This window comes from Rissa tridactyla, chromosome Z (genome assembly GCF_028500815.1).
Source record: "Rissa tridactyla isolate bRisTri1 chromosome Z, bRisTri1.patW.cur.20221130, whole genome shotgun sequence".
NCBI lineage: Eukaryota > Metazoa > Chordata > Aves > Charadriiformes > Laridae > Rissa > Rissa tridactyla.
This window is the reverse complement of record NC_071497.1, coordinates 87,490,938-87,506,854: the sequence shown is the minus strand read 5'-3', so window position 1 is coordinate 87,506,854 and position 15,917 is coordinate 87,490,938. Positions and strand designations below refer to the sequence as shown.

The 15,917-nt window shown below is 44.1% G+C and overlaps 2 protein-coding genes across 22 annotated transcripts in view; one reads left to right on the top strand and one right to left on the bottom strand.

Moving 5' to 3' along the window:
- Positions 1-15,917, top strand: part of LOC128903014 (alpha-protein kinase 2-like) — an 89,680-nt gene that overhangs the window by 65,142 nt on the left and 8,621 nt on the right. For 7 of the 9 annotated variants that reach the window (XR_008463944.1, XR_008463942.1, XR_008463941.1 and 4 more), the window contains exon 11: positions 13,623-13,824. Coding sequence is in view for 1 of the 9 variants with exons in the window: in XM_054186866.1 (XP_054042841.1) it covers positions 13,623-13,740 (118 nt within the window). In the remaining 8 variants the exon portion in view is untranslated. Of the gene's footprint in view, positions 1-13,622; positions 15,269-15,917 lie in introns of those variants that run through there. The other 2 variants (XM_054186866.1, XM_054186867.1) reach the window with 2 other exon arrangements.
- Positions 15,408-15,917, bottom strand: part of LOC128903015 (E3 ubiquitin-protein ligase NEDD4-like) — a 161,494-nt gene continuing 160,984 nt past the window's right edge. For all 13 annotated transcript variants that reach the window (XM_054186878.1, XM_054186879.1, XM_054186881.1 and 10 more), the window contains one exon: positions 15,408-15,804. In XM_054186878.1, coding sequence (XP_054042853.1) covers positions 15,702-15,804 — 103 coding nt within the window. In that variant the 3' untranslated portion in view covers positions 15,408-15,701. The remainder of the gene's footprint in view (positions 15,805-15,917) is intronic.

The window sequence follows — 15,917 nt, the reverse complement described above, 5'->3', positions numbered from 1 at the left end:
AGGGCTTTATCCAGCTGGACCTTGAAATCCATCCAAGATGGGGACTGCACAAACTCTCTGGGCGACGTGTTCCCAGCTTGAAGAGATGTGATCCTGTAGATCAGCTGTGTAACTACCAGTTACCAAACAAAATAACGTCAGATAAACAACTGCTCTTTGACCTGAAATATTCCCTAGGAAATTGGTAATGCAGTTTCCTATTTTTTGACCTACGCACAAACTGTCAGTGCTTTCTTTCAACTTTCGTATGTCAGACAGTTTCAGGTAAGCTGCATTGTCAAAGAACAACCTACTGAAATCAAGGGATGCTTTCTACCGAATGTAGTGGGTGCAGAGACCTCTCTTCCGGAAGTCTGCAAGAAGTAATGGACAGTGGCTAAAAGGCCTGGGTGACCAGGAATTGCATACTTTGTTCCACAAGATTATCAGTTTTGTGGGCAGGTAGTGCTGGCCAATGTGTTCCGTTCGTTTAGTGAATGAAACCAGAATATCTGAAGTGTGTGCAGTGAAAATGATGGTTTCTTCCGTAAGGTTTTTACAGTCTCAGTAAAAGATGAATGAGAACTTGATGAAAAAGCACAGGGAAACAGTGAGATTTGCATTCTTTTAAATACAGTAGCATCTGCCATGGTATGTTATGGGGTTTGGTTTGTGTTTTTTTTTCTTCTGTGTGTGTCATTTGCTTATTTTTGTGGCCTCATGAAGAAAGAGGCAATACAGAGGCTTCTGAAGGCTGCTAATACGTCAGTACTCTCAAAACCCACTATCTGTTCTATCAGGTGTGAAAGAATGAAAGCACTTTGTTACACGTTGAATTGTTTACGGTGATGGCTCCTTTTCCAAGTGGTAGGCAGAGCTGACGCTGAGTGTCAAACGTGAGCGGGTAGTAGCGTGAGGCCAGGCGCAGGGGCTTTGAGAAGGGGTGGAGTCCATACTTGGGCTTGAGAAGATTTTACAAAGAGCAAGATGATGCCATCAAAGCAGCAGCAGGTGAGAAACAGTTGAAACACCATTCAGCATCATTTTTTTTTTTGTGATTTTACTTCTTAAGCCTGCTGTTTAGGAGGTTCCTTGGCACCACTGCAGTATGTGTGGTGATACTGCTTTATTGGGGCCATAAAGAGGAAATGTCAAATAGCATAATTGTTAGTAAAAACTGATTAAAAGGAAGATCAGAAATATTAATTAGGATATCACACACTCAATTTCCTGAAGTTACTTTGAGGCTTATTTCAAAATCTGAAAAATATTGACTGATAAGTGACTTATTTGTATTTTTGCAGTTAATGTCTGGAAAGGCATAAAGAGGGGGGAAAGTTCTGCTCTTACAGCTTCTCTCAGCTCTATCTCAGACTGTGTTGTATGTATACCCACAATAGCAAAATAGTCCGGAGGGCAGCACGTCTGCTTTCTAGGACAGACTGCAAGGACTTTCAAACTTGAATGGTTTGTTATTTGTAAAATGAAAGTCTTGGGCTGTCCAGGCCTTTTTCTCAAACCCATCTGCACTGCTGGGAGTTTACAGGAGTTCTTTGGGAGTAACGCATCTCACACAGCACTGGGTGCTGAAGAAGCGCTCAGGAAATGTAACAGGGAAGTACCAGAGGCTCTGGGTCAGGGCCTGGAGCATGTGGAGCATGGAGAGAATAGTAACAAACTGTTGTCACCTTGGTTGTGATAGAAATTGGTGAATATTCTGGGGAAAACCCCCATGGCAGAAGAATTCCTGATGCTTTCCCTAGGGCCTGCGTCTTTTTTTAATTCTTGAAAGCTGGCATGAATATTGCAGTTTGAATTAAAATAAAGAAAAATGTTGTCTTTAAGTGTTATTTAAGATTATTATAGTTTTTGTTTTATTTGCATGAAGTTTCTGAGGTTTGGTGGTTTGTTGTTTTTTTTTTTTTAATCCAGCTTTCAAATAGTGTGGTTGGGAGCATGAGGAGAGCAGGAGGAGACTGGGCCCAGGCTAGCGAAGGGTGCTATGTATTGCTCCTTGGAGTTCTCTTGTCCACTGCCTGATGAAGTGATTGGTATTGGAAGTGATGGGTATTGGATTAAGTCCTTAATTTTTAATAAAAATAAACATTGTCTCTCTGTTTCTTTAATTCAGCAGTTTTAAGGATGAATTTCTCAATCCAGAGGACCTTGTGTTCCACGCATGACCATTTTAACAAGTTCACTTGATTGGCCTGTTAAAACTGGTGGTATGACAGTTTAGATTGAAAGACTTTTCAGCTTCCTAGCTATACCTCATGAATGAATCTACGTACATAAAAATGCAGTTACAAATTAAATAGAAGCTTCTTAGGTGTCATGTCTGACAGATGAAGCGTAGAAGTTAGTGAGGAAAGAAGAACTATGATACTGGGAAAGAGTTGGAATGCTTTTGTTTGGAAAAACTCATGCATCCCAAATCTGAAGGATGCCAGAGGAGGATTCAGAGAAGGGAAACCTGCTTGATATGGACCTTTTTGTATTTGCAAGAAATATTACAAATTCCTAAAGAACTGAGGCTGATGGGGCACGAAAGGGGAAGTCTTCATATAACCAAAAGTCAAGCCGTAGGGGAGAGAACAAAATGGAGGCAGCAGCTGCCAGTTTTGTCTCTAGGAGTTTCTCGAGAATCTATAGTGGGCTTTTCAGTGTATTTTAGGATATAACTCGCATTTCACAATGTGAAAGGTTTTGGTGAATCCCTGGCTTGAGTTTTTCGGGTGTTGTTACCCTCCCGCCTTCCCTTTTGTTCTGCCAATAGAAACTGATAGCCAAGAACAAACAAGGTGCTCGGTAGCTGAACTGACTGACTGGTCGTTGGACTCCTGTCCTTCAGGATATGGACAGATGTGCTCAAACAAAGCTATTTAAACAGATGCCAGTGGCACAGATAAAAGCTGGTACAGATATATATGTGTATACATACATCGGCCTTAGAGGCAAAAAAGAAAAAAGGCTTGCTGCTCTTTTGTTTTTCTTTTTAAACCGCCCAAGAAGAAAACATGATGACAATTCTTTCTACACATTAACTTAAAGTTGTGGTGACAGTCAAATGAGTCTCGGTTCTCTCTGTTAAATGCCACTCGTGCTGGTATTCTGTGGTGGCAGATATTCTTAAGTTTTTAAATGTTCTGGCTTTTCTTAGCTAACGCTTATTTGCACGTGCCGAAGGTGTAAAACCCTCTGACTCCCCTGAAGATTGTGATTGTTTCCCAAGTAGTTTGTTCCCCTGGCAGCCTGATGTGGGCTGCGCCTTACACTGGCAGTCTGACTAGTTCTTCCTTCGTTCCCCACACCCCCATGCTGTCTTATGGTGCCTGGTTTCTTTTTCTGGGCAAAAGATGCATGAGGTCCGTACCGGAAATATTTCCATAGAAGTTGCTGTAGATCAAACTGTCATTCAATACAAAATGTAAGAAAATGTCACTTCCTAAACTGGTGAATATAAGTGCCCTCTGAAATGCTTTGAATTGCTTTCATCCGTTCTTTTTTTTCTGTGAGTTTAGATATTCGTGGTAGGCTTGGTTTTGGTAGTTATTTGTCCTGCGAACACAGGAGCAAGAGTAAGGGATGCAATGTGTTCAGGCTCTGTGAACAAGAGCCGAAATAGGTTTAGGAGTGGGTGTAGTGCAGTTTCTTTGCCCTTTTCTTTTCTTGCAGAGCCAAGTGAAAGCTGTGTAAGGTAATGTTAAGAAAATGGATAATGTTAAGAATGTTCCCAGTCAGCGCTGCTCAGAGCCAAGCCTGACTCTGTGCCTACTGCTCTGGGCAACTACTGGCAGTGAAAAATTATGCTTTTATCACCAGAAAGAAAAATACAAAACAACCCCAAAACTAAGCTACTTGTACTGATGCTGTTAGAAGACTGCGTTTGCCATGCAACAAAATAAGTTTGTAGTAAGAATAAGCAGAAATTGAAATGATGAGGGTATCCTTCACAAATCTATAATTGTTTATGGTAAAATCGTCAGTATATATTAGGTATGTATCACCAAACCATAGTTCAGGGATTTGATGTGCTCTGTAAATGCATCAGAGGGCAAAGGTTTGGGAACTGGATTTGACCTGAGTTTTCTGGCTCCTGTATTCAAGATGTGAGAGAGGCTAGACACTAAAGCACTGTTAAAAATTGTAAGGAGAAGGGGTCTCCTTGGGAAGCAGGGGGGATTTTTTCACTTGTTTTTCATCTATGTTAGAGATGAAGCAAAATCTTGCTTCCAGGAATCCACACTGGGGGAGATTCAAATTCTGGCCTAATCTTCTGGTTTAGGAGAACTGATACTGACTCTCTTTAGTGTTTGTCTCTACGTTTAAGTCCTGATTGATTTCTTTGTGTTCTAAAAGCCACGGAAGGAAATACAACGCCGATGATAGTTCACTATAAAAGGTTTCCTTCGCAAACAGTACGTCAGCTTCTCCATTATCCCATTATCCTGAGAATTCAGAGTCCAAAAATGCAACTACCTTTAGATTTTTTTTTATCTTGCTAGAGTTCTTACCAGTTCTTCTCTGTGCCAGTGTTCTGCCAAACTGTAGTTGTTACCAGCAGATAAGCACAGAGCCTTTGCACCTGCGCTTAACCTGTCCTGTTGTATTCTTCTGGTACAGTGCCCCTGCCCTCGTCGAGGCCAAGAGAGCGTGTGTCAAATCTAGGTTTCTGAGGAACACTGTGATTCGTCTTGGGCCGCTGCCTCTTTGTCCTGGGGGTTCCTTCTCCCTGAGTATTGGGTGATCTGCAAATGCTAGTGTTAGGGTTGGTGCTGTTGTTACAAATAGAAGGCAGAAAGGAGTGACAGGGAGCTGTTTTCTGCCTCACTGTCAAATAAAGAAGTCCTTTATAAAATGAGGGGAAAAAAGAATTTGTAATTTGGACTGCGTGCTCCTGTGTTTTCTTTTCTTTTTTTTTTTTTTAAATTTTTTCAAACCTAGGGGCACAATTGGGAAATATTGAGTCCAAGATATGCATGTTGTAACATGAGATAACATGTTATTGAGATAACAACATGTAATCACAATTTCTATTTACATTATTATTAAATAATCAGAGACAGTGAACCATCTGCATGCTTGATTAGGAAATAGAACTGCTTAAAACTTGACAATTTTCTTAAAAGCTGTTAGTCACAGAAGTAAAGCACTAGAGCATAGGAAACTACCGGGATGGTAGGGAAAACATCAGTTGTGGGATCAAGTAGCCCTGAATTCAATCCCCTGAATTCCAGATGGACTGCAGAGGAAGGAAATTCCTAGACTTGCACAAAATACTAACCTCTAACTGCTTCAAAGTGGTTTTTGGTCTTTGTTCTGTGTAAAGAAACAAAACTAAAGGTATGTTCTGCCTTAGGATACCGAAATATTTAGAGGTACAGCAGAGAAGCATCTGTCCGCTGCATGCGGCTAATATTTGCCAATATTGATCTAGCATCCATCTCTGTTATTCTTTAACTTTAGTCCAAGGTTCAAAGTTTACGTTTTGTTTAAAAACTGATTTCACAGGGAGGTTGTGTCCTCTAGCTAATCCAGTTGCGATAGAGGTCTGTAGAATAAAAAATAGAGTTTACCACCACTTGGAGGACAACTCTGAAGCCCATAGAGAAAAGCTCTGTGAGTACCTATCCACAAACGCAGCAGTACGCAGTGAGCCTGAAAAAGCCACAAAATGGAGAAAGTCATTAGCCCAAATTAGCAGAACAAGCAGAAGCCCCAGGCTTGTCCCACCTATTTCTGCACAGAAGTGATGAAAATGAAGTTGTGTTTATAACTCGGGCAATTGCACCCGTGCTAGCTTAAGCTAGCAAGACTAGATAGTAATAAACTGGAAACCAGAGCACAAATGTTATGTTCGTATCTTTGCGTGTTACTGTGATGTTGATACCCAAGTTATTTGCACTAGTTTGAGGCAGTGGTTATTGCTCACTTTGCTTTTCAAATGTGCGTTACAGCTGTATTTCTTGTTAGCCGAGAGGGAATGCATTCAGCTCTCCACAGGATCAAGCTCACTGTATTCGAGTCATAGAACCACAGACTCACAGAACGGTTTGGGTTGGGAGGAACCTTTAAAGCCCACCCAGTGCCACCCCCTGCCCTGGGCAGGGACACCTCCCACCAGCCCAGGTTGCTCCAAGCCCCGGCCAACCTGGCCTTGAACCCCTCCAGGGATGGGGCAGCCACAGCTTCTCTGGGCAACCTGGGCCAGGGGCTCACCGCCCTCACAGCAAAGTATTGCTTCCTCAGATCTCATCTCAATCTCCCCTCTTCCAGTTCGAAGCTGTTACCCTTGTCCTAACACTACAGTGGCAAAAGTCTTCGGCTTCCTGAATGTTCAGACCTGCAGACTCACCGAGGGTCTGTCTCTGTTCAGGTGTTGGAGCTGGACCCGCATCCCCGGGGGGGCTGGACTTAACCCCTGCGAAATCCAGACACTAGTGAGGTGGCTTTTGCTTTTCTCTTTGCTTTCATTGTATAAGTTACTAGATGCGATAGAAGTGGTAGATGTTTCAGTCAGCTTCTAGGTTATTAGCATTGTGGCAAATTAGTAGAACATTTGAAAACATTTCAATTTGAAAAAATGAGCTACTGGCATAAAATTTTAAAGTGCTTGCATTGTTATACACTACTGATAGAGAATTATCAAAGAGAGGAAAATGCACTGAAATTTAAACTTCAAAACTTGTATTAATAAGGCTGAGATATGACAGGATAAAAGATAAGATTTGTGTATATATGTAATGAATATATCTTGAGTTTATATTATATTGCACTTTAAACTTAAGAGTCTAGTCTGTCAAATTAACGGAACGCCCACAGCAAACAGCAGAAAATAAGTTGGGTGAAAATAGCAGATGTATTTGAGCAAGAATAAATTGAATTTGAACAAGGCTCCCAATCAAAAGCTGGGAAAAATAATCAACAGTAATCGTCAAGAGATTATTTATCTTTGTGATCCTTGTATTGGAGATGTTTGAACCAGGAGTGTTTCCTGTTGGGTTGCCATAGCAGACCCTGGGTGCCTTTCTCATGATCCTATTATGTAGGAATGTAAACGGTAGTGGGTTTTCTGTAGACTCAGCCCTAGAATGAGAGAGAAACATGAAATTCAGCTTGTCATTCAGCAGGATTTGAAACACTGAAGATTGCTGAAGCAGGGAAGAGGTTGGCTTTGAGAAGAGGGCATGGACCAGAATTTTTGTAAAGGCATTTCAGCCTTTTGTCTTTGCCAGTAGGTTTTCAATGCCCGAATACTCATTAAATGTAGTTATAACTAAGTCTTCAACAATAACTGTCGTTCTCACATGCACAATTGCTCTGCTATGTTATCCCTACCTAATTAATGTCGTAATGTATGGAATGAATTTCTGGGCGTTAGCATATACCAGCTGCAAGGTGTCTCTGCCCTGCCGTGCTGCGGGGCGGGTGAAGTGCAGCCGAGCACCAGGCACGGAGAGTCCATGTGATGGTGGCAGTGGGTGCCTTGATGCTGTCGTGGCACCCCTGTGTCCTTTTTTCTGTAGCTACGTCCTGGGAGCATTTTTGCACCAGAATTGCCATAGGCAGTTCTGGACATGACGAGAAATTCTTTGGCAACCTGCAGAGTTGATGGACTTGCTGCTCCGTTTGTCGGCAGTGACATAAATGTGACTGTACCTCTTGTCAGTTCTGTTTCCCCTGGGCTGGGTCCCCAAGCGCTGCTCGGGCTGGTTCTCGCGTGAGGGAGCCGGCTCCAGAGGCCGTTGGCATCAGGCTGTATGGCCGTGGGCCTGCGGTCAGCCCTCGTCTGAGAGAGCGTGTGTGGGGCACGGGCTGGTGTCAGGGCCCCTGCTGACATCCGCCTGGGGTGGGAGGGAGTGTGGCTCCAACAGCCTTCCAGATGGGAAGCCATGGCAGGAGAAGGAAACCAGAGACCTCTGCACTGTCTACACAGAGACAGCAACCAGCGAAGAGGCGTCTAAGGAACGCCGGGGCAGTGTCTGTTAGATAAAGAGGCGACCGGTTCAAAGCAAAAGGAGATGCTCCTTCACACTGAAAATGGTCACAGCCACTGAGCTCAAGCAGCTGTAAATACGAGAATTTCCCATGACATCAGAAACTAGCTCTTTAAAAATATATATAAATTATATTGCTATTTATGTACAAAAACCCCCGAGAAGCCATCACCTCTGTAGGAGGTCCTGGAGCTGCATGTCACTCACGTTTGAAAGATGCTTGTCCAGCTGCGCCTTCAATTTGATCTGGTATCGCTGTTCTCATTAATGACAGGCAGCTTAAAAAAAGAAAGGGAATTAGTTTGGATAACGCAGGATTTTTTTCCCTTGGCAGGAGTAGGAAATGTCAGGGTAGGGAGCAACCAAGTTTCAGGGCTGGCAGGAGGAGTGTGTTCGCTGGTGACACAGTTCCTGCAGCGTCCCCTGTGGGTGGCTGCAGGGCTGTGTGGATACATAGGGGTTGCTTTGGGATTTAATACATTTGCATGGTTTCTCTTTTTCTTTGTTTGCTTGTTTCTCGAGGGCACCACAACCTTAGTAGCCATGTACAAACAGCATGTAGCAGGGATTTGCATGGACGTTCTGTAACACCTTGGAACGCTACCTTGCCACAACTTATTTTTAATTTCCAATTAGAAAGACCAATGGAATCATGTGGGGTGTTTTTTGTGGGTGGGGTTGGTGTTTTTTTTTTTTGTTTTTTGAAACCTATGGTATGTAAGTGTGCTAAACTTTAATACACAAGTAGGTATCACTGGAAGAGACGTGTGTGGAGGTGTTTTTTGTTTGTTTTTACACTTTTGTTGTAAAGAGTGCTGGCTAATTGTATGTTTCAGCATTACCCAGTTTGTGACTTTCCAGTCCAGCGCTGTTTGCTGGCGTAAAGGAGTGCATTACAGGTAGAGCTGCGTTAGTTCCAGCGCAGGGACGCTGCGATATCAGCCAACAGAATGACTTTGGAGCTGGCTCCAGCTGCTCTGGCTTAGGGAGAGGTGGTGGCTTGGGGAAAGGGGAGGAGATGGGCAGCCCTTTCAGAACCCTGCGCCCAAGGGAGCAAAATGCAGACAGGCACAAATAAAGCTTAGACAAAGTAAATTAGTTGCTGCTCTGTGGTGTTGATGCAGCTGGACAGCAGAGAGACCGGTGCGTTAATTACCAGAGCAGACTAAGTCGTGCTGCAATGGCAAGTGGAGATGATGTGCCACAACGTCAACCCTGCACAGGAATAACTCGGTTGCAAAGGTGAACAGGCTGAGCCGGCCAGGGGAGTGGGCTCTTGGAGAGGCCATAGGCAGCACCAGTGCGCTCCTAGTGACCTTGGTCCTAACAGGCATTCTCCTCCCTTGGGAGCTGAGCAGCGGTTCTGATGGCAGCGTGTCTCCGGGTCCTGTGAAGAGGTTTCTCTGGTGGCTGGTCGCCCTGGCCACCCTTCGCCTCTTCCAGTTCCTGCACGACTGGGCACTTGCTGCAGCGGATGCTGAGGGGGAGTGATGGTGCACCCTTTTTTTTTTTTTTTTTTTCCCCCTTCCATTTTTCTTCAGCAAATTGCAGCTGAAGGTAGCTGCAGAGTCTGCTCCAGGACCCTTCGTGTGTACTAGTGCAAGGCAGATCAGTGTTGCGTGTGAAGCTCCAAAGCAAGGAGGCAGCTTGTTGCGTACACACTGGTTTTATATTTAAGACTAACAGACAATTTAGTCCATCTGCAGCTCTCTTAAGCACTGATATTAGCTGAGGAGCAACGCGCTGCGTTCCTGAAGTGAGCTCTTGCGTCAAAACATACTTGCGGTGGTTTTCTTTTTTTGGTTAGGTTTGGGCTTTTTATGTGGGTTTGCTTTTGTTGCTGTTGGGTTTTGCTTTCTGTGTAGCTGTTTTTTGGGTTTCTCTTTTGTAAGTTAGGTATTTACACTGATTAACAGAAAAGGTAACCTTGGTTCCCTTGCTGTTCATAAGAAGTTGTTATTAGTACTACAATGTCAGAATTCTAACAGTGAAAATCAAAACAAACCTACCAGCGCCCAGACTGGCATTGTTAAACTGAACTTTGAGTTTGTTGCAAGTAGGGTATGTTGTTGGTAGTACATACATCATTGCAGGCTGCAGAGAATTCTGCTCTAAACATAGAAAATATGCAATAAAAATGACAGAAAATTCACACACATTCCAGGTATGGCTTAAACAGGAAAAGCTCATAAGTGTGCTGCTTTGGATAATTCGGGAACAGAACTTCTCATGGAAGTGTGTACTACAGGTTTTGTATTGTACGTGATGCTGGAACAGGAGATACAAAAATTGCACCTCTCCAACGTCTTATTGGTATTTTATCTAAGGACACTCCTTTAGAGAACACCGCATAACCACTAACCTCGTACCAACTGGTCAGATCCTTACAAAGTTCCCTTGAATGGTGCCTTCTGAAGGTGGCCGTGCGGCAGTGACCACCAGCCACTGGAGGCTTTTCTCAGGGACACATTCCGATCTGGCTGGAACATCAGGCACGGTACCGTTTCATGGACACGGGGAGGGTCAGCGGGGAAAACCTGGGAACCACTTTTACAGGAGCTGAACTATGTGGATGGTGTGTTTGGTCACGGAAAAATAAATGTGTTATGGATGTGACTGCACGTGGGCTCCCCCCACCCCCAGGTTCTGACAGCCTTCCTGCAAATTGTGACCTTAAGGCTTTTTTTTTTTTTTTTTCACAAAACAAAACAAAGCTTCAGTTAGACAAAAAATATATTTGAAGTATAAAATGCTGTAGCTTCCATAGTTCTTTATTAAATATTTAATTAAGTTGCATCATTTCATTACAACAACTTCATTTTGTCACATTGAGCTTTTGTTGTCAGGAAAACAAGCTACACTTTCTTTCATTGCTCCTCAGAAAATAAATGGAAAAAATGACTTTTGTCCATAAACAAATCCTTTCCCCACAGCGTATCAAATCCAACCACGGTTTAAAGCTGTATTAATTGTGAAAATGAGCATTACTTGCAAGTAGTACTTTTAAAATAAAGTTTAAGGTAGTTTAGTATAATTTTGAATAGCCTTCTAGTATGAGGTGATTTTTAAAAAAAGTAATTATTAAACAGTGTGAATTTAAGCTGGAATGTTCGATGCTTTTGCATGTTTGGAAATACTAAAAATCTCACTCTTAAATTTGATTTAAAATGTATGTTTACAAACATAGACACAGCAACATTGTATTCTGGTGGTTTCCATTTGGGTTTTGAGAATCGTAACCTCTTCCCTCCGGCGTGGTGGGGACAGATGGCCCACCAGCCTCTTCCAAGCCAATAGAACGGATTAAAGTATAAAAACGCCACGCAATTTAAGTATAAAAATGTGAATGCCTACTGTGTATATTATTACAGCTATGTATTAAAAAAATTAAGAGGGGAAACCCCTCCCCACAGGTTTATGTGAAAATAATACAGAAAAGGGAAACCCCCCAGCATGTAAGCAGAGGAGCAGATGGTTGTAAGCGTGCAGCGGCAGACGCGACGTGGCGCGGCTTGTGCTGGGGGTGTCTCACAGGGCTCTAGGTGGTGTGGGACGTTAACATGGTTAGGTTCCTGTTTCATGGGTTTCCCATGCATTGCAAATGTGCCCTGCTGCTTAGTGCAACATCCGAACCGATGGGTGAAGACTGTAGGGCTTTTTCTTTGTTGGTGTAATTTTACCTACAAAAGGAAATGTTTTTATTTATTAAAAAGATAAGAAAATCTATGCATTAAGATGTCCAATCTGGTAACTGATGTGTTTTATACATACTGATAATTAGCCCTTGCAATGACATGGGTACGATCGCTTATTTTTAACTCTTAAATCTGCAGTCTAAGGCTCTGGCTCCCCAGTGCTCACAGTTGCCGGCCCCTTACTGTGGTGTACGTGCTCCCCCAAAGCACCGGGACTGCATTACCGGGGGCTGCTGCAGTCGGGATTCCCAGCCGCGCAGGGCTGAGCGGGTGGCACCGTTGCCGTGTCCCTCGGGTGTGGGACAGGCGCTGGCTGCCTGGGCAGCTGCCACAGCCTCCTCTGCCCGCTTAGCAGCACACCCCTCACCCCGCATGCCAGCAGGAAACTCGCGCGGGGAGAGGGCAGCGCGAGAGAGGCAGAAAGAAGGTAAATCTTGCGGTAACGGAGGGTTGTGGGTTTGTTGTTACTTTTGGACGGACAAATGAAAGGCAGCAGTTTCCAGCAGCTGGGCTGGCCAGCAGGAGTTCATGGGACCCATACAGGGCCCGGATCTGTAAGCCTAACGTGACCAGGAGGTGACAGCTGCAGGCCCCATGTTCTGACTAGAATTTTTATGAATGTTTTGCATTAAGGCTTCTTGAGAGCAAACAAACAATGGTTTAGGTACCACCCTTATGATTGATTGCCATTTATTAACAAAAAAAAAGTAGCTGAATAGAACCTTTTAAAATACTGTTGGGCGACTTTGCGGGGAACGGGCTGAACTGTTGTTATAGCGGTGTACGTACTGTGGTGAGAAAGGCACAACGCTGTGGTACGAGACTCCCAGCGGACTGTTAGTTGCTTTGTGTGTTAGGTGTTTTTGGGTAAATGACATTTAGCTACTACTTTTCCTAGAAAAGATTCCTCGAAACGTAGCTTCAGGAGCTCCAGAGGGATCCCTAGGATGGCAAGGCTGGATCCAGCTTAGGCTGTCAGTTACAGCACTACGGCTTTGTGTTAAGAGCCCTGAAAAAGAGAAGCCATTTCCTCCGCATCTGCTACTTGGCACAGCTAATGCCACTTACCCGCGCAGCTTATTGCAAAACTGAAGGTAACGGCCTGGCCTTTGTCATAGCATAGAGGAGCTTAACCAAAATAAGGAGCTGGCTTAACCGGTGTGTTTCCTGGGCTGGCAGGAACGGTACCTTCACCGAGCGCTGACCAAACAACAGCCACCGGGGACGGCTGTGCGTGGGGCTGCGCTGGGGCTGCAGCGATGGCAGCTTTGCAATGCAGGCCAGAGCTGTGGCTGCGGAGTCCAGGGTGCAAGAGGCACAGATAGCATTTATATAGTTATTTATTTGCATTAATTGCAAGACAGCCAAAATAGCACTAATTTCAACCTGAGCTGTGCGAGTCCGTCAGGGCACTGCGCATTGGGGCTCGCTGTCAGTGCTGCCCAAGCTCAGTCCTGACTCCTGCCATGCTGCACGCCAAGCTGCCACCCTGATGGCGTCCCTCGGGGGAGACAAGGGCTTCCTCGTAATGTTAAACTGTTGCCTAAAAATGAAAACCCTTCTCTCTAAAGTAAACAACAACAGTCCAAGTGTGTGTTAATTACAGTTCATACAGTGGAATTCACCTCTCTGTTTTAATACCTAATGAATGCTTTTGTGAGATAAGGGGATCTGAGTAGGAGTGGCTCTGAGGCCATGTTAGGCTAAGTCATTCCAAATTTTCTTCAAAGAAAAAGAATCCCAACAGCAAAAATGTCCCTTCTAGTCAGATGTTACTGCGTAATTCTAGGTGGATGAAAGGCCTTTGATGTTGGCAAGTATTAGTAAACCTGTTTCAGACGCCAAGGGTGAGGGGAGGGAAGGGACCAAGGCAAGATCACAAGAGAAATGGCAGATTCTTAAACTTGACCTGACCTCACCTCTGTCTCTACCTCTGCTGCACTACCCCTAGGTTACCGCCCTCCACTGTACACGAGGTCACGCCGACGCTTCACAACCAAAGCAGCCTCAGGACTCTTACGGTACCGGTACGAACAGAGCCTCCAACCACACCAAAATCCACCAGCTGAAGACAGAACGGAAGCAAGTTTTGGAGTATGAGAGTTCCCTCAAAGGAGCCCACGTCACAACCAGCTGTTCTTAACACGCTGCAGGTCAGTGGAAATACCTGGATTTCCCTCATTCCTACTTCCCCCAGTGCGTCTCCGCTCAGATGCAGTCCACTCTCTCCTGTCCCAGCTCACTCAGCCAATGTAAAAGGTCAGGAAGGAATGTCAGGAACTTACTCGATAGAAAATGGATCTTGACCCGTGTTCAAATAATGGAATAACCTTCCTCACGTGCCTCTTAAGGCTTCAGACTTCGTCAGCACACACCACTTGCTGAAGGCTTCTCTCCAGCAGCCCTTCCAGCTGCAGGATCACGGCTTCAAGGCTCGGCAGTGTGGCTCTTCCTTCTCGGGTGCAGCCGGCACTTGCTGGGGGGGCCGGGGAGGGGGCAAGGGCAGGGCCGAGGAAGCTGTTGGCAATGAGGTGACACTGTGCTGGCACGCGGTGTCATCCTGTGTCATAAGCATTGGGCAGCTACTTGGGGAAAGGCGTCTCTCTGGGTAAGTCTGTGGGCAAAACTTCCCAAGCTGACGGTTACGTTGCTCAGCCACCCCCGCAGACCTCCCTGGCGGTGCTGGAACCATTTCACTTAAGTGGATCAAATGCAAATCTTTCACTTTTAATCCGTCACAAAAGAGATGCAACTCAGACATTATAGTTTAAGCATGCAACATGTCATAGGTAACAAAATTGATTAGATAGCAGTGTATATTAAATAAATCTTTGTGATTAAGTAAAAAATAAATCACAAAACCAATTGCTGAGGAACATGTCTGCAGGCTCAGCTCTACATCTGTTTGTGTTTTTTCTTTTATACATCAGCAGCAGCCAAATTCACAATTGATAGATATTGCACCAGAAAGACATGTGCAGTGAGAAAGAATATAATCACATTAATGTTTATGATAAAAAACAGATATGACTTCCATGTGTTACATAAAGTGCCTTTAGAGTTGGTGCAGTTAGAAACAAACAAAAAAACCGTTGTTATTTAGCTATCATTAGCAAACACGTACAAACAGGAGACAAACCAGACCTGTTTTCCATAGTGCCAAATCACATCGTGCCTCCGTCGCAAACAGTCAGAGGAAAGGATAATAAAAGAATCACTATACAAAGATAACGACAGGGTTAAGCATCTTTTCCTGAAATCGTTAATGCCAACCCTACCCCAAAATGCTGTATAATACACGTAAGTATTACCAAAAATGAGGCAATTTTGTTATTGAAGATGAGATTTGGCATGCTATGTTATGATTCTCCCGTGACTTGTAGCTATTCTAGTATTTATACAAAAATGCAACATCCAGTCCGTACTTCTGGATACTGAAAAATATTTATGTGCTGAATGAAGAGAGTTGCTCTAGATACACAGCCCACGTAGAGAAAAGTTCCAACGTAGCTTTCTCCTACTTTCTTAATGGTTTGGGAACACAAGGCTCAAAATGTGCTTTGAAAAAATGACACTGGCATCAAAGTCTGGTACGAAATTAAGAAAAATGCTCATTTTTCCAAGTATATGATATTTAATTGGCATGAAATAAAATCTGAAAATGTCTAAATCAATTAAAAAGTAAACATGAGTTGTAATACTATACCTGTAAAATGATTAATTCCATTCATTGTCATTAGAAATTATGTAAAATGTTTATTAAGGGCTTTGCCTACAGAGGCACAACATAAATAGAGTAAGTCCTGCTGAAATGTCATCAGAGTTCGGGTTGGGCTGTGGGGAGTCGCTGGGGAACGGGCGGAGGAGCCGCCGCCGCCAGTCCAGCCGCTGGGGCCCAGGCAGCCGCACGGCCGGAGGCTCTGCCCCGTGAGCCAGCGCCGGGCGGCTGCTCCGCCAGAGTCAGCCCAGGCCGTTCCGCAAGCGCAAAGTGCAGCAGAACTTGCGTGAAGGGGGAAAAACCGACGCCGTTTTAATCCACTCCTTCAAACCCTTGAGCGTTTTCAACTGCCATAAGGAGCTTCTCTCGCAAATCTTCAAAAGATTCATACAGAGGTAAGTCTAGGCGATTAAAGCTGAAATTTAGAAGGAAAAGAAACATCTAATAATCCACTGAAAAACACACGTAATTTTAATGAAAGAGAAAACGTTAAATACTTTGGGTGCCTTAGCAGAGGACGGCTCTTGT